The sequence below is a fragment of the Ursus americanus genome, chromosome 16 (assembly GCF_024610735.1).
Source record: "Ursus americanus isolate L20-20 chromosome 16, mUrsAme1.1.p, whole genome shotgun sequence".
In the NCBI taxonomy this organism is placed as follows: Eukaryota; Metazoa; Chordata; class Mammalia; order Carnivora; family Ursidae; genus Ursus; species Ursus americanus.
Genome location: NC_142142.1, coordinates 50145092 through 50167240, shown reverse-complemented (window position 1 = coordinate 50167240; position 22149 = coordinate 50145092). Strand labels below are relative to the sequence as shown.

Below are 22149 nucleotides of genomic sequence, written 5' to 3'. Positions count from 1 at the left end.
AATGGAACAATCCAGTAGGTACTTTCTCGGACCTGACTTCTTTCACTTAGCATAATGCATTAGAGGTTCATCGATATTGGCACACAGAGCTTTTTATTCCTGAAGGGTACGCCACAGGATGGATTTTGTCCATCCATTCACCAGCTCAAGGACATTTAGATTTGGCAACGACAAGCAACGCTTCTATAAACACGTGTGTCCAGATTTCAACGTGACTGGAAGTTTTCGCCAATTTCTTCTGACAAAGAGGGAGAGTAAATTCACTCTCCCCTCTGAAACAACTCAAAAACTGGGGACAGAATGGCTTTCGGACCCAGGACACGAGGCAGCACGGGGCAGTGATCTCTGAGGGCCGAGAAACCCACGAAGCGCGCCCCACATCTACTACAGGACAGGAGGGGGAGCCAGGCAGCGCCTGGCAACCCGCGGGACTCGCCGACACTGGGGTACAAGGCCGGTAGGGCTCACCTCGCCAAGTCCAAGTCCGGGGGCAGAGCGAGCTTCACAGCGGGAACGCCGGACACCCGCAGAGGGGCCCTGGGCGTCTTGGCTTATCGTGCAGGCCCGCGTGCGAGGAAACCACCTGCGGCTGCGGAAGAGCCGCCGGAGAAGGAGAGGGTGGCCAGACCAGCCGCTGGCGCTCACGCGGGCCCGGAATAGGACCTTTGCCACCAACTTCGGCATTCGTGGCACATGGGACGGGTGTTCAAAGCGCGTTGTCTCAGGAGCGGGGCGAAATCAGCTCTCGGTGAAAGTCTGCCCTGTCAGCCCCAGGAACACCTCCCCACGCCTTTCCACTGGGTCTTGCTGGCGTCACGTGAGCTCCTCCCACAGTATCTGCCGAAGACTCGCGAGAAGTCAGTCAGCCATGAGTATCAGCCTAAGACTCGCGAGGAGCCTGGGCAGGTGTCTGGCCCTGTGAATGATAATTGCCTTCACCTTCCGGTTTCTCATCAACTCGGAAAGCTGCCGGGTGTAGCCGGGGTCCCCTCGCTGCACCGCAGCCTGGAAATCCTCTCCAGGCTGTAAACTCGGCCAGTTGTAGGGCTCCCTCGCTTGTTGTCCCTCTCAGGCACCTCCGTCCTCCAATCCCTGTGGTCCTCCATCTGAAAACCACCATATTGTCTACTGTTTCCAGTTCCGTAGGTGCTTTAGGTGCAAGGGTACATGGTCCCCAAGTCTCTGTTTTGTCTGGAAGCGCAGATGACATCATCTCAGCTTGTTTTGAAAAGACCGCTCAAGAGACCAGACCGAGGACGGGCTTGGGCAGAAGCAGGAGGAGCAGTGGGGAAGATACTGTGGGGATCCAGGTGAGAGCCGATGGCAGCCTGTTCCAGGATTACACCGATGGTGGGGGTAACCGGTGATGGAGTTCAGGGCGTATTTGGAACATAAAGCTGATGAGATTTGCTGATCAAAGGGTTTCCAGTGTGAGAGAAGATAGGCAGGGATAGTAAACTCTACCCTTGCTGGCCTGAACACATTCATACATGTCCCCAATGCCTTTCCAGCCTGGCCAGAAACTCTTCTGAAGGTAGGAGTGCTTGGGTAATCCATGTTCAGATCATTTAAGATCGACAATATGAAATGGGCATGGGTAGGGTCATTCCTGAGGTATAAACCAAAGCTTCTTTCCTCTTCTACCGCCAGACAGCTTGTGCCCTGGAACAGCCAGATGGAGGGACCAGCCAAGCAAAGCCCTGGGTGCTTATACACCAGGCAGTATTTTCCCTGTGCTTTTTCTCTTCAAGTTTGCCTTCGTTCATTTGAAGCAGATTTTACCTGTTTCCAAATGTTAACCTGGGGCAGGAGGCGTGGGGAAGGGGGAGATGCGATGGCATTTAGTGGTACCAGGATCATTACCAAGGTCAGCAGCCCAGGGAGGGCCCTGGCAATGACTCCAGTATTCAAGGGCCAACTTTCCAACTTCTCCAGAGAAGAATTCCACACCAATACTTGAATGCCTGGGAACATACCACACATTCTTCGACATTTTCCATGTGATCCTACCTAGGCAGGTAACATTTTAGACAAGGAGACTGGCGCTCAGGGAAATAAAGGAATTTGTCCCTATTAACAGCTGGCAAGTAATAAAACTAGAACCCAACTCCCAATAAGCCAAAGATGGAAACCCCACGCCATTTCTATTAAACATAATTTTTATTTCATCCAAGGCAAAGCTAAATAAAATTCTACAACGCCAAATGTGTTATAAAGGCAAGATCGTTGATCACATCCGTTCTGTGCTTGAACACAAGTCATTGCTGGGCGTGTGCACATCTGTGCCTCTCAGAGGCACCCATGGACCAGAGGCCTCCCAGACCCATTGCTGCATTGTTTTGATCGATAGTTACATTTAAAAATTGACTATGGGTATTGTCATCCAAGCCAAAGGAATACACCATGCATAAGATAGTCAAAAGCTCTGAATATCAGGTGGGAGGTGGGAGGGGAGGGACTCCAACCTCGGACACAGTAAGGTGAAGCAAGCCGTAGGGTTTTCTCGAGAAGTTCCCCTCCTTGTCCTCCCTCCCCCAGCACTCCTGGCAGCTGTCCATAACAGTGGGAGGGAGTCATGGAGTTATGGAACCTAAGTGCATGGCTGGTCGTCCCCCTCAGTCTCTTATCCTTTCTCAGGCTCCTGGTGTCCCAACAGGTATAGTTCAGGCCAGGGAAGATGGCTCCCCAAATGTGCTGAGTCTCCCCCATCTCAGGCACACATATGTCCATACATCCCCACTGCCATGCACAGCCCCCCAGGCCACAGCATGCGTCTCCACCCACACACCCTCATCTGACACCATCTCAGGGGCACACTGTCACACCCCTCGCTTCACCTCCAGCTCTGGTCAGCCAGCCACGTGGGAAAAGCCTGAGCTCCACTGGCCCCCGCTCCCAGACTCTAGCCTTCCAGGTTCATTCTGATGGCCTTTTGCTCAATTCCCACCCAGGGAGAAACCCAAGGCCTTCAATGCTGGGGTCCCGTTTTGAGGTCAAAGATGGGGAGCTGGGAAAGACTCTGTCTTTGGTCTCACTGACTTTACTGTCAGCACAGCTGCATGCCTCCAGGGCTCCCAAGATCAATTCTGTAAATGGCTCTCTCTAGCCCACAAGCCCTGGAAACACCCTCACCAGGCCTGGAGATCTGCACGCACTGAGGCTCTGCCTGGGAAGGTGGTTTTGCCCATAGACATTCTGTTGCAAATCCATGCCAGTGTTCCTCCATGGGCATCAATCACCTCGCACTGGGGCCGAACACTTCTCTGTTGTGGGGGTGAAATAGAGCATTCTTCACTCACTAAATGCCCATAGGGCCCCCAGGCATTGAGGCTACCAAAAATGTGCCCCTACAGTCCCTATTATACCACCTCTATTACAAACTCCCAAACAAAAGCCAGGGATAAGAAACTTTAAGCATCAGAGCCAAGGCTTCTAATATTACAAAGACTAAAATAATTCCAAGGGGGAGGAGTGGGAAGAGAGAGAAAGCAAGAGTGAGTGAGAAAGTGCATGCGTGCGTGTGCATGTGTGTGAGTCCGTGTGTGTGTCTCCTAGGGATGGGACACAGAGGTGAGGACAGGACAGACTTGGAACAATTCCTCCCATTATAATGCCTGGCCTCCTAGATCCCTTTCCAAGCCAAAAAGATTTTTTTGAACAAAAACTCGCCAAGCCCCACAACAATCCTGGGAGGTAAGGTACATATGATTACACTCACTTTATAGATGGGAAAAGCTGAGCCCAGAGAAGATGAGTGACCCACCCATCAGTCAACAGTAGACCCAGGAGTGGAGAGGACGGCGCTTCCCCCCACACACACACCCCTGCTCTATATGCCCTGGCCTCCTCTGAAGAGAGTAAGAGGAGCCCAGGTGATTCAGCTCGTTCAAATGCTGGAACTGGGAAGGGGGAAGAAAGCAGTTTTCGGGAAGGTAGTCACGAGAAGTTTTCCAAACGGCTGGTAGCTCTGGTCTGTCTGCTCCCGAACCGGGAAAATCGGAGTCTGAGCCTAGGGTTCTGGGGGGACAAGGATGGCAGTCCTGGAGGCAGAGCAGAGTGGGACCCTGCAAACCCATCAGGCAGGGTGAGGGCCACAGGCCACGGCCACAGCCAGGCACCTGCAGGAGCTGCTGCTCCTCACCCCCCCCCACCTCCAGCCTGGGGGGGCGGGGGGCTGCAGCCACTTTCTGACGGAGAATCCTGAGGCAGTCCCCAGAACCTCTGGGAAAGGGGGCCACCCCCCTCCCATCCCTCCCAGGCCCAGAGGACAGGGTATCAGAGAGGAAGGGAGCAGGAGCAGATGGTGGAGGTCTCCCTTAACACCGCACGGCTCCCTTCAACCCTCCCGCCCCATGGGGACACCACCACTGCGTTCCCTATCAGGGACCCCAACAGCTCCAAGATTCCATCACTGTCCAGGGGGCCATGGGTGGCGCCACCCCAGCTCCCTGGTCCCCAGCACGGCCTTGGGAGGCAGGTTGGGGACCCCTCATAGTAGTACACCAGAGCTGGCTGTCCCGCACAGGCTGGAGAGGAGACGGAGGGGATGAGCCAGGACGCGAGGAGCTAAGGCACAGTCCAGCCCCACACACACGGTGTGCAAACCAGTTCTTGGGAAAGCAACGGAAGATTGAGCACCCTCTCTCTGCTCCTCCCTAACCTTGGGGGGAGGAGGAGAGGGTGACACAGCTGAACAGGAAGCAGCCAGAAAACCCAAGGGCCCCCTCTTCTGAAACAAGAGGATCCCTGAGGTGAAAGCAAGCCCTTGACCCTGGGGTGGAGGTGAACAACCCTGGGCCAGGATAGAAGGTGTGATGGATGGGCAGGCGCACGGGAGGCGTGAACCCACAGGAGTGGAGGGTTTGAGGGAACAACACCTCAAGCAAGATGACACCACCTGCTCCATCTGGGAAAGAGGAGCGGGGGAGAGGCATGCTCAGGAGCTCCCAGGGGCAGCGATGGGCCCGCCATGCCGAGGAGAAGGGGCAACCAGCACTGATGGGGCTGGGGTGGGCATCCCAACGGCCAAGAGGCCCTGGACATGGGCTCGCCCACCTCTGCAGTCCTGGTTCCCCAAGGAGAAATGCTAGGAAAGGCATGGGCAGCACCCCAGTGCTCCAGGAAGGCTGGAGGGCCCCCCTCACAAGCCCCTCAGGAACTCAGAGATCAGAGGAGCAGCGAGGGGGGCCGGGACTCCCCAAGAGCAAGGTGGCCAGCCTGAGTTGGGAGGGTTCACAGACTCCAAGCAGCAGTGGGGCATGGAGATGGGGAGGGGGCTGCCAGACACCCTGTGAGGGGAGGAAGGGAAACGCCTTACTAGAGGGACCTGGGGGTAAGGTATCCATCGAAGCCTCTCACTGTAGGTCCCCCTCCATCAGGCTCCCACCCCCGATCTTGTACGGAGTCCTCTAGGCCACATCCACCACCAAAAAGGTTAGATCGCCACACTATTGTTCACTGGGGTCCAGCTACTGAGGAAGGCCACACTGATCCCCCCAAGCCTCTCTTAAAGAGAAATCTGGAGGAAAACCAAGGTATTGCTCATACAGGGTGAGGAAACTCAAGAAGACCCCAGCTACCCCAGGTGTCAGGGGACCCAGCCTCCACACCACCCAGCTCTCCTTTCCTTTCCTGAACTTTCCACAGACCCCCTCCCCTGGCCAACCCTCATCCCTGGGGAGCCCTGGCTGGGGGAAGGGGGGGCTGGCTGGGCAGGACCCCAGTTTCTCCCCAGAAAGACTACAGTTGGAGCCAAGCAGCAGGCGTCTCAGGCACGTGGGTTCACGGACATGGCTCAAGCATCAGTTCATCAACAGCAAGTGAGGCCCGGGTGGCTGCTTGGCCCCCAGCGGGGGCTCACACTTTGATTGGTGGTTTCTCTTCCGCCTTAGAGCCAGGCAACCCGTTCTCTGTGTTATCATTCCCTGAGGAACTCACGAGGCACTCCTTCCTGGAGAGGGAGAGAGGAGGAGAGGGCACTGGTGAGGTGGTGAGGAGAGAGGCCGGAGTAAGGGGTCAGCTGTGGACAGGAGCCTGGGCCCCGCCACCAGCCCTGTGCCCTCTCCCTGGCCTTCGGTCGGGCAAAGGTGGCAAGAGGTCAAGTCACCCAACCTCTCTGGGCCTCGGTTTCCTCATCTATAGAATGGATGTGGTGATGGCACCTTCTTCGTGGGGGGAGCACCTAGAACAGTGCCTGGCACGCAGACAGGACCCGGTAAGACCCACCATCTCCTAGTCGTCCCAGCGTGGCAGAAGGCAAGGGTACCAGGTACTGGTCCCAGGGATCAGCGCTCAGGGGAAGCCAAATCATGTGCATTCCCAGGCTGTGCCAACCCGGGGGGAAGGGGGCAGGCCAGCAGGCAGTATGGCAAGGGCAAAGAGCTCCCCCCAGACCCCCTTCCTGTCTGAGCTGGCTGTGACCAGAGGTAGAAGAATGCTCACGGAAGGAGCAGAGCAGGCAGACATCCCGGCAGCAGGGAAGGCAGGTGTGAGCAGAGTGTGGTGGGACGGGGGAGACAGCAGCGGGAAGAAGAGACGGTTACGTGGGAAGACACCCCCCGGGAGGCTCCCCAACCCAACCGCCCGGAGCTGGACATGCTCCAGAGTGAGTATGTCCCACGTCACGGGCAGCACCCGGGCTCTGCAGAGCTCTCAAGGGAAGACCTGACGGCTCCATCATGGCGTGCTTTCTGCTCCGGAAACTTCCAAGCCTGTTTCGCAGCTGCTGTAGCCAAACCATGTCAGCCTCCCCCTGGACGTGTGTAGCCAGCTTTGAGGCCTTCAGGAAGGACTTACTCTTTCATCCTCATCCATTTTGTCTTGTAAAATTTAGTCCATGGCTCCAGCCTATTGAGCTCCTCCTAGGTCCCAATTTTGTTCTCCTACCCAGTCACTAGGTTCCTGGAAACTTGGTTTCATTCCTGGTGTAATTTGAATCTTAATAACAACGAATAAGCAGAGCCCTGTGGCATACCACTAAAGACCACTGTTCATACAACTATTCAGATAAAGCTAGCTAGCTAGCTACACATCTCTTTACCTAGGGTATAGTCAACCCAGACAATTCCTATCCACCTAGGTGTCCTCCCAAGCACTCCAAATTTTTTACTGAGAATCTACGGGGTACAAGCCCTGCGTCAGACTAGAAGGGTGCCTGCTCTCAGAAAATCTGCGGTCTTCCAGAGAATGGGACGTTAAATAAGTAACCACAATACAATGTGATGAATGACAGAACGAAGGGTTTACCAAGGACGCATCCACCCAGGGATCAGGGAGGGCTCTCCAGACATGTTGCAGAAATTGAGACCAAAAAAGATGAGCAGGAAAAGAGGAAGGGGGATCTGCCCACGAGTGGAAACCCTGAGATGCTGTCTGACACCTCCCTTCTTCTCGGGAAGCCACCCCATCTCTGCTGTTCATGCAGGCTTTCCTCATGCTCAGAGGACCCCTCTCAGGCTTCCCCGTGGTCTGTCTCCTCCAGCCTCCCCCGACCCGGTCCCTGTGCTCACCAAGGCCAGACCCTCTCTTCCAAAGCCCTCTGATCATGCCCGGCCCTGAAAGCCTTCCAGCTCCACTGCATCCAGGAAGAAAGCCAATCTCAGCCCAGACTCCCAGGTCCCCAGGGGTCTCCCCCCAATGCCCTCTGCAGGCTTGTTCTCTCCTTCCCCCTACCACACCCCCCACTCTCTCTCAACTGACAAAATGCCTTGTTCTCCAGACACATGTCTCTTCCTAGACTCTCCGCCTCTGCTCTCAGCAGTTCTGGAACCCCCTTCTCCTCACCCTCCCCAGGGCTTATAGTAGATCTGTATTGCAAGGCCTACCACAAACGTCCTTCAGCCAAAAATCCTTCCCTAGTGTTCCATCCTCTTCGGAACCCCTGAAGCATTCTATTGTACCTCTTTGCTGGCACCCAGCCTCTCTACCTCGTCTTACATTTATTTGCATACACACCCTGTCTTCTTTACTTAAGGGCAGAATCTCATTCCTTCCAGAATTTCCTACAGCACCTGGCACAGTGCCTTGTACACACTACCTCAAAAATAGCCATCAAATGAAAGAAGGAATGAATGAACTCTGGATATACTCCCCGAATCAGTAGAGTATGGTGACAGTGGTTAAAGTTTTGAAACCAAACAAGCCAGGATGCAAATCTCAGGTCTATCATTTTCTAGCTGTGTGGCCTTGGGCAAAGTGCGTCACCACTCTGAGCCCCACCTTGCTCAACTGTAAAATAAAAATTATGGCTATTATATAAGTACCTGGCAGAGTGCCTAACACATGGTAGGTATTCAATGAATGACAAGAGGTGTCATCCTTAGCCATCTCCAGACCCACCAGCCCTAGCAAGAAAAGGTTTGGTCTACCTTGTTCTTTTTTTTTTTTTTTTAAGATTTTATTTATTTATTTGACAGAGAGGCAGCGAGAGAGGAAACACAAGCAGGGGGAGTGGGAGAGGGAGAAGCAGGCTTCCTGCTGAGCAGGGAGCCCAATGCGGGGCTCGATCCCAGGACCCCGGGATCATGACCTGAGCTGAAGGCAGACACTTAACAGCTGAGCCACCCAGGCGCCCCTGGTCGGCCTTGTTCTCGATGAGCCCGTGGGGGCTCCCGAGGACCGCCGTCTTCTTTTCTAGGCGTTTTTAAACCACATGTTGAACACTCTGTTCTCCAGTTTTGCTAACCAGCTATAGCAAAACTGGTTATTAAAAAGAGAATTTGGTCTAACTCCACGCTCCGGGCCCCTCTCAAAATCTCCAAAACCCTGGCCATGATGTAGGGAGACAATCCAAGAGTTCTTCATCTCAGCCAGTGCCTCCCGCTCCCCCACCCAGTGCCGTCCCCTTCATCTCCCTCCTGCCTTCAGCTTCCCTCCCCTCTTACCAGCACGATTTCTGCCCTTTCCAGCCTAATTCCCTCTTCTCAACAAAGCAGAATGATGGAAACAGAAACAGCGGCTCTCCCTTCCCCCTTGCATCTCCTTGCCGCTACCCCCCTCTCTGCTCCAGTGCCTCCTCTCATCTTTCCTGCTGATAATACAACTTCCAGGGGCACCTGGGTGGCTCCGTCTGTTAAGTGTCTACCTGAGGTCCTGGGATGGAGTCCCGCATTGGGTTCCCTGCTCAGTGGGAAGTCTGCTTCTCCCTCTCTCTGCCCTTCCCCCCACTTGCGCTCTCTCTTGCTTTCTCTCTCTCTCAAATAAATAAATAAAATCTTTAAACAAAAATACAACCTCCAAATGCCTTTTTACATTCACTCCTGCTTCTCTGGAACCTGACACAGTTCTGGCAATTCTGAGCCTGGGACTCGTACCGTCTCGACCTCTCCATCTTTCCTCCCCTTCCCCCTTAGAAATGTCTGTCTCAAACCTGAGCTCGGCCTGGGGCTTCTGGAAGGCCCTATTGGCCTTTTTAGATTTTTTTTCAGAGTCCTCCCATGTGAACTTCCAGAGTCTCACAGTAAGATTCCCATCTCTCTAGAGGGGTCTTCCCATTTTAGAGTTTTTGTACATGGAATCTTGCCTTTCTCTGATGAAAAAAAAAACAAGGCATCTAAATCTTTTGGTGGGACTTAGGTTGGGGAAGTACAAATGGAAAGAGAGAAGCTAATAGGATGGACAGGAAGGCAGCAGGATGAGGCAGAGCAAGTCCATGTACACAGGGAACTCAGTGTGCTCCATAAACACGCAGCGGGAGGGAGAGGAAGAGGGGCTGGGAGACAGGAAAGAGTGGTAGGAGTGGGAAGAGAGGATGGGATGGGGGGACGGACAGAAGGATGAAGGTGGATGGGGGCAGATGACAGTGGAATGAGATGATGCTGGGAACACCCACAACACAAGACAGGAGTGGGTGGTGGGCCGGTGGGAGGACAGCAGCGTGCAATGGAGTCAACTCACTTCTTCTCCTGAGTCTTCTTGATGATGAAGGCGATGAACTTCTTGACCAGCAGGATGAGGATGAGGAGCCCGATGACCCCACCCACGACGCCCAGGATAATGAGGGTCACGGTGTTGTCCACTTCTTCCACTGTATGGCCAGAGCAGGGAGAGAAGGGGGTGGGCGAGGGGAGCAGGAGTCCACTGGAGCCCAGCAGGATGGCAGCCCAATGGCTACAGCCCTCCAACCCGCCCCCACCCAGCCCCCAGCCCTCCCCAAGCCTTGCAGCAGGAAGCGGAAGATGGAACATGGCGCCTACCAGGCTAAGGCACAACACAAAGAGGTTCCTCCCCCACCCCCTCCACACACATACCCTCCCACAGACACACACACACAGTTCTGGAATAATTCAGACTCAGGGCCCACAGCGGGTTTGACTTGGCCCCCAAACACCCACATTAAAAATGTCATTGCCTCTTTCTGGGTCTTCTTTGTCCACACAGGAAAAATCAAGACTCTCCTTGTAACAACTTTTATGTGGCAAGTAGACTTTGGGGTCAGGGCGTCTGGATTCTCACTCCAGGATCTCGGCAGTCACTAATGGGCCTGTAACCCTGAGCTGGTCACTTAAGCCTTCTCCCTCAGTTTCCTCATCTGAAAACTGAACTCCTGACTTCCAGAACCTGCCCCACTCACCATCTCCCCACCTCTGCTGAGAAAATGCCATCCTTCCAGTTGTTCTGACCAAAATATTAAAGTCATCCTTGACCCCTCCCTTCTCCAAACCCCACATCCAATCCACCTGAGAATCCTAATGGCCCTAACCTAAAAATTCCAGAATCTGACCTCTCAGAACCACACTGGCTCAAGACATCCTGGCCTGGATGTTTGCAGGAGCCTCCTAACTGGACTCCTCGCTTCACTGTCTATTCTTGGCCTCCCAGAGAGCTCGTTCTGGGTTAACTCTTCTGCTCAGAGCTCTTCAGTGACTCTCTTACTTAGGCTTACATCTCACTTAGGCTCACAAGGCCCCACACAATATGGCTTAACCTGACTCATTTCTTACTATTTGCCCTGCTCCAGCCACATTGGCCTCTTTGATGTTCAAGTATCTGCCTCAGGGCCTTTGCACTTGCTGTTCCCTCTGCCTGGACTATCTTCCCAAAGACATCCTCATCGCTCCCTCAAATGTCCTTCTTCTAGGTCGCCTCTTCAGTGAGGCCTTCCCGGTGACAGTGCTGGCACCCCCTCCCCCCCATTTTGCTTTGTCCCTACAACACCAGCCATGTTCCCCTATGCAACATCATTTTCTTCTTTATTTTGTTTACTACGCACCCCCTGACTAGAAGGAAATCTCCACAAGGGCAGGAAATTGTCTACCCTGCTCATGCTGTATCCTCAGCACCTAGCAGGGGCCACAAAAGCAGGTGCTCAATAAATATTTGTTGATTAGATGAATGAAGGAATCTGTAAAAATGGAGAAAAGTTCCCTCCAAAGGGACATGTGAGGGACAAAGGTGCAAAGGTAAGGGACAGCACCTAACTCAGTGCCTGGCACCCCAAAATGCTCCATAAATGTTGGTTCTCTTCCCCTCCTCTTCCCTCCTGCAAAGCCTGAGAACGAAGTGGGATGGCATCCAGACGAAGAGGAAGAGGTGCCAGCCTTGACTCAGGAGCCTCCCGGCTCAGAGCAAGCTGCCTGGACGGCCTCTGGCTCTGCCCTTGGCACAGCCAACCGTGAACTCATGGGCATCTCTCTCTCTCTCTCCAAGCACCCCACTTCATCCAGGAGAGCAGTGAGTCCCCAGGCACCGAAGAAATGCAGCACAACCAGAGCCCTAGTGCAGATCCCTTCCTTTTTTCTCTACTTCTGTGCCTCCTTAAGCCTTCCAGGCTCCCTGTCCAATAAGCCCCACCTCCAGCCCCTTCTCTAACGACCTCTAGTGGCGAGGGTCGTATGGCTGCTCCTCACAGGCTTCTTCACTGGCCCACTGGTCCCCTGTAGCGGACTCCAGTGGGGTTTCAGCTCCAGAGGGGAGCGGCCACTCTCATCAATCTTAGTTGCCTGCGGTTCTGCCTGCTCTGCCCCTCTATCAGTCCTTGGTTTACCTGTCTTCTCTCCTACCCTGGACTGTAAATTCCTCGGAAGAACACTGGGGTCATTCGTGTTATTTTTGGTTTGATGCCTGGCATTCGCTCAACAGTGGCGAGGGGAATGCACGAGAGTAGCAGTCATCAGCACACACAGCAAACTCTGCCACCACGAGCCACTCGTGTGTCCCGTCCCTACTTCTCTCGGGCACCCTAGGATGATGCAGATTTTACAGACGAGGAAAACCGGGCTCGGAGGGGCTAAGCGTGTATCATAAGCTATTCAGCACACAATAGGTATTGGAGCTACGTTATCTGAGCCTCCAGATGTGACTCCAGTCACTTTTGAAAGCATATTTGACTGACATGCCATTTGACCCCACTGAGTGGGGCACCCTGCCGTGCTTCCCACTCCACTGCCCTCGTCCCGGCCCCCACTGCTTACGTTTATCAACGACTTGGAGGAAGATGGTGGCCTGGTGCTGAAAATTATTCTCCTTGGGGTTCTGCACATGACAGGTGTATTTGCCTGTGTCGGTGAATTCCAGGTTCCTCAGCAGAATGGAAATATTGTTCATCTTCTCCTTCGTGGAACCCTCCAGAGTGATGCGATCATCATTTTTGAACTTCACCTTGGGGTCAGACTTCTCATTCTTCACCGTCCCGTCTATGAGCTACAGGGCGAAGGGCGTGGGGAAGAGGTGGCCAGAAAGAATCAGGGTCCTCAAGAGTCATGGCATCACTCCAACCCATTCCTTGGGTGTCTCCCTGTCTGGGTCCAGAGAGAGTCTGCAGCCAGAGGCGCTCCCCCCACTTGGTTTCCTTCCAATACCAATAGTGCTGCCTGTCTAACCTGAATTTCACTTGCTTCAAGCTAAACCCATTTTCTGTCATTAAGATCTCCCTGGAACATAGCACAGCTTTTATCTCTTTCTTCATAAAAGCCTTTTACGTAATGGCTCCGGCAGTTACCACTCTCATTTCCCTCTGTCACCACCACCACCCACAGCCTTTGCTGACAGCTTGCCCCCTGTCCATCTGAATTCTGGCCCTCCGTCGAGACCTGGATCAATCCTACGGCACTGTCCATCAACGGCTCTGAACCCAGTGTTTAATTACATCCAGAGTTGGTCTCTTGTGGCTTCCTTATGTACACTTTGGGTCCCCTACAAGACTGCACAGTGAGTACTCACTAAACACCTGTCAACTGGTCCATCCCCACCTCCAGCCCACAGCTCCTGCAGAAGAACTTTCTCTTCCCTAGCTTCCTCTCCCTTCTTTCTAGGTCCAGTTCCCCAGCCCTTCTCACATTTGGACTCTTCTTCCTTCTTCTCTCCAAGCCTTCCAAAGGTCTTTCTCTCTCCTGTTTTTTAAATTAAATTATTTTTACACAAGCAATCCAAGTTTCAGGCGTTTCTTCAGACCAGACAAAGGACTCTAGGCAAGAATTCCAACAAACCCCAAATTCTGGCAACACCATCTAAGCATCCCTCCCACTTAGATCCTTCTGAACAGGCTCTGGAAAGAATGCTAGGAGAAAGGAGACAAAAGGTAGATTCTGCGGACCATCACAGAGAGGTCAGTCCAAAAGGGACCAGCGCAGGGTAAAGGGAGGCAGGGGTGAGGTGACAGGGAAAGGAGGAGGATCTTAGCTGTCCTGTCCCCTCCCCCACTACTTACAGTCCTGAATGTATCACTGCTGTTGTAGGACCACCAGAAGTGGAGGTCTTGGAAGCCAAAGCAGCTGGAGAAGGTGCAGGGCAGCAGGATCTCCGTGCCGTTGACAGCGTAGATGGTGGTGGCCTTTCCCACAGACACCTCCAGCGACAGGGACACCGGGAGCAGGAAGAGACCTGTGTGACAGGAACCACCTCCCTTAATAAAACCCCACCGTAACCTCCAGCCTGGAGCTCTGGAAAAGGACACTCCGGCCGGGAGGAGCGGCTTGGCCTGGCAGGGAGGTCGCTGTCACCCTGTGTATCAGCTTCGGGAGGACGGTTCTCTTTACTTCCATTAACACTGCCTGAGCCACCCGCCCTAATTGGTTTCTCCCCCTTGGCCTGGGCTAGGGAGCTGCCCGTGTGGCGCTCGGGATGACCACCAGAGGTCACCCCAACCCAGGAAAACTAGGCCCTTGCCGCGAGGCTGCGCCTCTACCCTGCGGGCGCAGTCCCCGCAAATGCAGTCCCCGTAAGTGCCACCCCCGCAGCACCCCAAGCGCGGAACGGGCTCCTCCTGTTTACAGTGGGAGTTTCCCTTAGGACGGTGCGCGGCCCCGTCGTTACATTTCCCGGATTGGGGGTGAGGTGGGGTGGGGTGGGGGTGGGGGAGGGGGCTGGGGCGGAGGGTGGGTGCTGGAGCCTGGTACCTCGCGGTGAAGAAGGTGAAGAAGAGACACTGCGCCGCGGCCTCTCATCCTCGGGTCCGGGACGCTCCCACCGGCCCCGAGACGCGGAGAGGCGGAGGGCCACCTCCCGCGCAACCGTGGGGGGCCGGCCAGGACCCGCACCCTCTGGCCAGCTGCGGGGACCATGGGAACAGGAGGGAGCCGGCCCAGGCCGGGATGGGACGCGGCGGCACCGGGCGGGACGAGCGCGGCGCTCGGAGCCCGATCGCAGGAGAGAAATTGGGAGGGAGGACGGGAGACACCGGTGGTCGATTCCTGATTCCCGACCTCGGGGATGCTGGAGAGGAGGGGCGGCGTGGAGAGGGCGCAGGACGGCTGGCCCCTCCCGACCCGCCCCCAAGCCCCGCAGGCCCTCTCTGGCCCACATCCTGGGAACGTCCCTCGACCGCCCCCTGCCCGCCTCCCCAGCTCTTCCCCATCCCTACCCCCACCCCCACTCCACCGCCGCCCTCGCACCCCACTCCCCAGAATGTCAGTACCACCCCTGCCGCTTGGATGAGTGGAAACCACTAGTCTCCACTCTTGGCCTCTGGGACTCCCCCCCTCATGAATCCTTGTAAAGGGACCTGGCCCTCCTCCTGTCCTACAAAGTCCTGGAGGAGAGACCCCAGTGTACCTCAAGGTCGGGGGGATAAGAAGCGTAGGTGATGTCCTTGCCTGGAGGTGAAGGGGACATCTGAGGTCTCAGAAAGAGTCCTACTCAGGTTCCCAGTGCTCCCCTTTCTGGGCCCAGAGCCTTGCTAGGGCTGCAAGAGGATAATCCCATTTCATTTCCACCCCACACCTGTAGGAGAGGTATTACTGATCCTACATTTTACAGGCGGAAATGTGAGGCTCAGAAGAGCAAAGTGCCTTGCCCAAAGTTGTACCACTTCTAGGGGTACTTGAAATCCGAACCCAGGTCTGACTCAAGAGCTTAGTGGGCACCGGAGAGCCGCCATGTGGCCGCACTAATTCCTGTCCTGAAGTTTCCCTGGTATTTCCTCCCAGACTGCACCTTCTCTTGGCTGTTTGCACCTCCAGCAAGTTCCCGGAGCACCAGCGCTAGAGGTGTTCCCACACTGATCCCTTATTCTTACTGCCCACCATGGAGACAGGACTACAGGCCCCATGTGGGAAGAGACTCGGTTGTGCTGACTGGGTGTCCTGGCCGGGCCCCCTGAAACCCCACCGCTCAGCCCAGGTCTGCTCTCGGCTCTGTAGGCAGTCCCCAGACTTGGTGTTGTTCCCAAGACAGCCAGGGTCATCTTCGTTTTAAAGGTACACAACCTTGCTCTTTCTCCCATCCTCGCTCTCTTTTGTCTACCTCGATCCCTTCACAGCCCCTAACCAGTTTCCTCTTGCTTTGCTCACCTAAGCAGTGCTTTTTAAATGACAGAGAAGACTCGCAGGAGAGCTGCCTTCCCTGGCTTCTTGCCCTCGGGGCTCCTCTCGGCTTCTTCACATCACCCCAGCTTCTGAAGGCAGAGTGGAGCGCTCTTACCTCTGGTCAGGAAGAACAGCTAGTGGTCCGGTGACCCACCATGACCCCTGCCACCGTCCATAAAAGCTGATAGGCCCATTTGATCCTCACCCCCATCCTATGAGTGACATACTATGATAGGTCCCTGTTATAGATGAAACAACAAAGCACAGAGACTTGCCTAAGGTCAACAAGAATCATTTCTAGCATTCCAAAGCCCCAAAGCAAAAAAAAATCCTCTCTTACATCCTAATGTAGCAGGACTTGCCCCACTGAAGTTTGCATCAGGGCTGAGAAGTTAGCCCTCGTTCTTGGACTGGCTTTTAGGTGCCAGGAAATGTTCTAGAGCAGGGGCTTTGCAACTTGAGAGAACATCGGAATCACCTGGAGGGCGACAGAGGGCTTGGCCCCACCTCTGGAGTTCCTGATTCAGTAGGTCGAGAGCCTGAGAACTTGCATTTCTAAATGTTGCCAGGGAATGCTGGGGTCAGGGACAACGCTTCCAGAACCACGGTGCTAGAGGGTTTATACATATGAACGCCAACTTTAAGAACACCAAGAGGTAGGCATAATTTTTCTCATCTTACAGATGATGAAATTGAGGCTCAGAGAGGTTAAGTAACTAGCCCAGGGCCACAGAGTAAATGGGGAAGCTGGGACTGAGCACTTCCTATAAGAGAGGACAGGTATTTTATATACACTGTCTCACTTAATCCTCATACTAATCCTGTGAGGTGGTTATTATTTTTATCCTCAATGTACAAAATGAAGAAACAGGCTCAGAGAAATTGACTTGCTCAAGGCCACACCCCCAGTGGGTGGAATAAGCCGAATTCACACTGTTGAGGCTTAGCTCTGCTTTTGCTCCTGGCTTTCTTTTTGCCTCTGCTCCTGCCCTGCAGCACACCTCCCCCAGAGGCCTAGGGACAGGGCCCAGACAGGAGCGTCCACCCCTCCAGCCTGGATGACGGCCCTTTTGTAGGAGACCCCAGCTCTGCTTCTGACCCCCATTGTTCCTCCAAACCAAGGAACAGAGTACAGAGCTATGACAGGAAAGGCCCCAGGAGAAGCTTCGTGATAACCACAGGCATCCCGCGGGGCCCAAGCGCCAAGGAATCCCATAGCTCCAGCCTCCAGCGCTCACTGGCACCCCTTGTGCAGGAACCTGGATCCTGAGGAAGATGGGGGAACTCAAGTCAGGGGTCAGATCACCTCCCCCACCCCAGCCAGAATGGGATACCCAAGAGCACCAAAAACACACATCAAAAGGAAAATCTTTCGATCCGCTTTAAACAGGTAGAAGCCAAAAAAGAGCAAAAGAACAGTCCAGAACAGAGGACAAACTACTTCTTTAAGGTCTAGCTCATGACAGTGCACATTTCTGCCTGATTAGTGTGTGCCTATGTGGATGACTTAGCTAATACACTCAGGAGTCCCACAGCGAAACCCTGCCATTCTCACCATAGCCTGGAGGGGACAAGGGAAAGGCACAGAGACTTTCACGGAAAAGTCCAGAGCCCTACCCAGGTTAAGGCATCGGAGAGAGTGGGCAAGCCCGGCCTCTGCACTGCACCTCCTCCCAGCAATCTGGAAGCCCTGCCTGCTCTGTCCGAGAGGTTTGTGCATAGGAAAGCCTGGGGGGGGGGGCTGTCTCCCATGCTCTCTCACCTGGGAGGCTGCGCTGAGGGGAGAGGAGGGAGCACGGGCAGGCGTTGATCTACTAGAGGCCCCAGAGGAGTGCTTCTGTGGCATGGCCAGGCCAGGAGCGGGCTGCTCAGCAGGTGCAAGGCAGGCCCCGCTCTGCCTGCTGACCTTGAAAAAGTCAGGATGCCACATCCTGCGTGCACACCCCCAAACTGAGATGGCTGTCTTTCCTACCTCCTGAGCTTGGTGTAAAGCCAAGACACAGTCTTACAAAACACAAGAAGGGCTTCGGTGAGCCCGTCCCTCTGACCTAGGCATCCTGCAGGTAGAGGAGGGTGGTGTTTGGAAGGAGGGAGGAGGACAGGTCTGGCCTTCATCACAGGTCTAGAAGTAACCAGGGCTCCCCTCACTTAATGACCAGTGTCAGCCAAGAATGTCTCCGGGCCATTCACACAGTTTGTACTCACACCCGGTACCACCTCATGGAGCTCATTCTTCCCACGCGGCCGATCCCCCCGAGTAAAGAAGCTGCTTAGAATTTCAACTGTTGGGGCGCCTGGGTGGCACAGCGGTTAAGCGTCTGCCTTCAGCTCAGGGCGTGATCCCGGCGTTATGGGATCGAGCCCCACATCAGGCTCCTCTGCTATGAGCCTGCTTCTTCCTCTCCCACTCCCTCTGCTTTTGTTCCCTCTCTCGCTGGCTGTCTCTATCTCTGTGGAATAAATAAATAAAAATCTTAAAAAAAAAAAAAAGAATTTCAACTGTTTAGAATTCCAGTGTGTGCACGTATGTATCTGGGATTAGGGGCCTCTTTCCGGCATCATGGGATTGATGAGCAAGTCCTCGTGATCCTGTGGAATCCCACCCTGAGCCCCAAAGCTTTGCCTTTGCTCACTGAAAGGCCCTAACCAGCTAGCTGGCGACTCCCTGAAGCCCTTGGCCCTGCCCATCCTCAAGGTGCTGCGGGGGTTTGTCTGAGGATCGACTCGGGACTCCCAAGTTTCACTAAAGTAATAAAAGTACTCAGCATATGCAAATCTTATTATTAAAGGTGCACACCAGCCGGAATTTTCGGGCCCCCAGCAGATATTCCAAGGCAAATGCCAAGGCAGGAAATGGTCTGCCATCTTTTCCCACATCCAAGGATCAATCTCACACACACACACACACACACACACACACCCTGAGGGGAGGGAGGAAAGAGGGGCAAGGTGGCCCGGACTCTAAGTTTAGCTCCAAGGGCTTGCCTGGCATGGCAGGCGGAAACAGGCTGACTGTAATAGGGAAGCTGATACTCTCTGGCCCCGGGGGACTCAGACAGGCTCAAAGTTAGAGCTGAGAGGCAGAAAGTGGGCCGAGGCAGCAGGACAGGACCCCTCCTGGGGTGCAGGCCCTGGGGGCTGTGGGAGGCAGGGCTGGGCAAGCCAAGGCCCCTGAGCCCGGAGACAAAGGAAAGATTACAGCTCCCTCTCCCTAGGCAACCTGCCTACTTCCTGCCCACCCCCAGGAGCTTTGTTGAGACAGAAGATGCCCCTGAGAGACTACTGGTACTCAACAAAACCAGCTTTGCCAACAAGCCCAAACGGTGTGCCTGGCCCTGCTCCTGCAGAGGCCACAGAATGGGTGCCTCGGCTTATGCAGGGATTCCCCATACTCAGCAAGAGGGCGAGGTAGGACACTCTGTGCCCCAGGCCTACCTTTCACACAGATCCCAGCAGGGGGCGGACTGGCAGAAGGGCTTTGGGCCACCCCACAGGGCAGCATCTCCAGAAAAAACCAATCACCAGGTCCAGATTCAAACCCCACCCCCACCCACTTCTCCCCTTTCCCCGCTCTCTTCTGCGTGAACTCCTTACCTCCCCTTTCCTTTCCTTTCCTCTGAGCGGGTCTGAGCGCCCTCTCCTTAATTGTGTTCTCATTAAACAAGCCCTTAATAAACACATACCCAGGGAAGGAGGGTTGCGCAACATAGCGCCCTCACAAGTGATAATTAAACACAGATCACAGCAATTAAGCAAATCAGGGAACAAGGAAGGGGTGGGCAGGACAGATATAGTACCAGTTACAAGCTCAGGAAGGGACTGGCACCCACAGAATCCTCAGCTGCAATAGTTCAACCCTGGAAACTCTTTCTCCACTGAAGAGAGGGCTACTGTGTGAGGTTAGGAGAAATCTGTAGTCTGTCTGTGAGACTGAGTTTGACATGAGGCCAGGGCACTGGGGGGTGGAGGACTGCTGGGAGCCTACCGCTCCCGTGCCCAGGCTCTGCAGTTGTCTGGGCCCCCAGGCCTCTGTCACCGCCTGCCTCACCCCTCCCTCAGTTCATCTGCCCAATCCCGTCGGCCTTCCCTCTCTGCAGACTTTAGTCCACTGGGAGTCACGTTGGTCTGACGGAGCCCAAGAGACCTGGATTCTGTCCCACTTGACCATCGACTGGCCATGTTGTGCGAGTCACCTTCTCTCTCTGAACCCTGGCTTCCTCATCCTTAGGGGAGCTCTGTGATATAGTTTCCAAACTGCCTGCCAGCTCTGATGCTGCCAGGGAGCTTCTCCAGTTGGCTGTCCAGTCGCCTCTGCATCTCCCCTACCGGCCTGAGGGCAAGGATGGCGTCTGCGGCCCAAGCTCAAAGCAGTGCCCGCGTGCGGGCTCAGCAGTGGCCGCCTGGGCAAGGTCCAAAGGAGGCCCCTGGTGGTATTCCCTCTGCAAACCAGAGGGGCGGGAGCAGCAGGCGGGACCAGTTCTGGAGCCTGCAAGTCTCCCACCTAGAAATCACTCTGCTTTCTCCTGCGCTCCCAGAGGGTAGCTCAGGGACTCATCCAAGCCTGCTCTGACGGGCTCCTGCTCCACCTAGTCTGCGCAGCTGAACAGTCCTTGCAGGAGGTGGCGCCTCCCCTCTGGAGAAAAGGACCAAGACTCTGCCCACAGTCCTCCCCCAGTGTGTAGTGTGGCTTCCCACGGTGGTTCTATAACTATTTTAATGGCCCGGGCACTGGCGTCCCACCACCCAGCCGGGCAGTAGGCGGAAGGAAAGCCAGAGGTGTTGATAAGTGGGCTGGATTAATGACTGCATGCTGTGAAGTCCCCAGTGACCTTTTACCCCAGCCATGGTCACAGTGGGAACCTGAGCTGATCAGAGATGGGGGGGGGAGCTGGTGTGCAGCGGCACTGTGCCCACCCCATGAAGAGGTGCCTTAGACCTCACGGAGGCCAAGTTCATTAGGGTCACGGTGAAACCAGCACACATCTGTGCCAAAGAGACAGGAGAAAACACCAGTGTCTTCTCTCCAGCTGTGGGGGTGTAAATAAATCAGTGGCTCCTGAGTGAGAGAAATACTCTCTCCCCTCCACTACCATGTGCCACCAAGGCAGGTCTGCATACAGTCTAGTTACATTTGCGGAAACAGCAGCGACTGCCCTTAAAAGCCCGGTCTCCCTGTTTTCAGCACAAATGTCTCCATCATGGGCCCAGCCCCAAGAGGGGAGCTGCCAAAAGCCAAATCTGACAAATACAAACAGGAAGAGGTGCAGGTGCCAGAGCTGGAGTCGGCTTACACTGAAATCCAGCTACACTTTACAAGGAGATTATATTCTGGAGTAATATCATTCCCTAATCTCTTGGAGTTCGCCATGCAAAACCATCATGTACATATTAATAGATATTAAGACTCTGTTCCTTCTGTGTCCTCTGGATGTATCTCCTCGGTCTTCATATTCATCCCAAAAATGAAGAGCTGAGAGCAGGTTAAACAGGTCCTCCCTGTGGAATCTCTTAGTAAGAAGAGAGACAAGATCCTTCCTAAAAGGAGGCTTGAACAGTCCTCCAAGTCCCTCCAACCTTCTCCAGTCCTTGGTGTGGAACCTCAGGGAAGACAGTGGGCACTGGAGGAGATAGGGGGCAGAGGAGACAAACAGAAAAAGGGCCAGGAGGAAGGGGAGCCCCCCTCCGCCCCCCCTGCACCCCTCTCTACCCCCCGCCAGATGCCTGGGCAACAAGCATCCAAGCTGCAAACACCTCTGGGCAGGGGTAGAAACCACCATCCCAACAGTCACACGTGCAACCCCCTGGCATTCCCTACACCCAGGGCACAGGCACCCTCCCCCAGCACGCCTAAACCTCGGAACCCGGGAGACCCGTGCTGCAGCCCCCGAGATGCAGCTCCAGAAGCCTGGAGCTGAAGGCGCCAGAGACAGCGAAGAACTAATCACGGGGCTGGCCACCGCTGGGGCGGGGGAGGCGCACGGTCCCCAGGGAGCGCAGCCGTCTGAGCCGGGCGGCCGGCAAGAAACGGGTGCTCCTTCCGCACCGTGCCGCACTACGGAGCCCACCGGGTCCGAGGCACTTCTCTTCTAAGTGTCCCCTCCCCGGGGGAAAGAGGGTGGAGAAAGAGAAGGGATCCAGCCGGGGTTGTCTTACCCAAAAGCCCAGCGCCCAGCCACTTCGCCCGGGCTGCGCCTCGGTCCCCGGCCCCGGGCATCGCTGTGTGGTCTCCGGAGCGCGCCGGGGGCGCCGGGATGGGGTACAGGGCGCAGCCGCGCGCAGCCCGCGGTCTGCAGTGGGCCGCGAAGCCGCCCGGAGCTCTGCGCCGCGGGTCGGGGCTCGGGAAAGTTAGCGGGGAGAGCGCAAGAGCAGGGGGAGGGAGGGAGAGGAGGAGCCGGCTGCCCGAGCGGCT

General features: G+C 55.1%; 1 protein-coding gene across 1 annotated transcript; it reads right to left on the bottom strand.

Annotated features, from left to right (window-relative positions):
- Positions 1-2141: 2141 nt before the first annotated feature.
- On the bottom strand, positions 2142-22116 carry SCN4B (sodium voltage-gated channel beta subunit 4). The gene is made up of 5 exons (XM_045797876.2): positions 21894-22116; positions 13646-13818; positions 12411-12639; positions 9895-10024; positions 2142-5950 (listed from the first exon to the last, which is right to left on the bottom strand). The coding sequence occupies exons 1-5, from the start codon at positions 21952-21954 to the stop codon at positions 5857-5859; spliced, it is 687 nt and encodes a 228-aa protein (XP_045653832.2). The 5' UTR covers positions 21955-22116; the 3' UTR covers positions 2142-5856.
- Between the last annotated feature and the right edge of the window lie 33 nt (positions 22117-22149).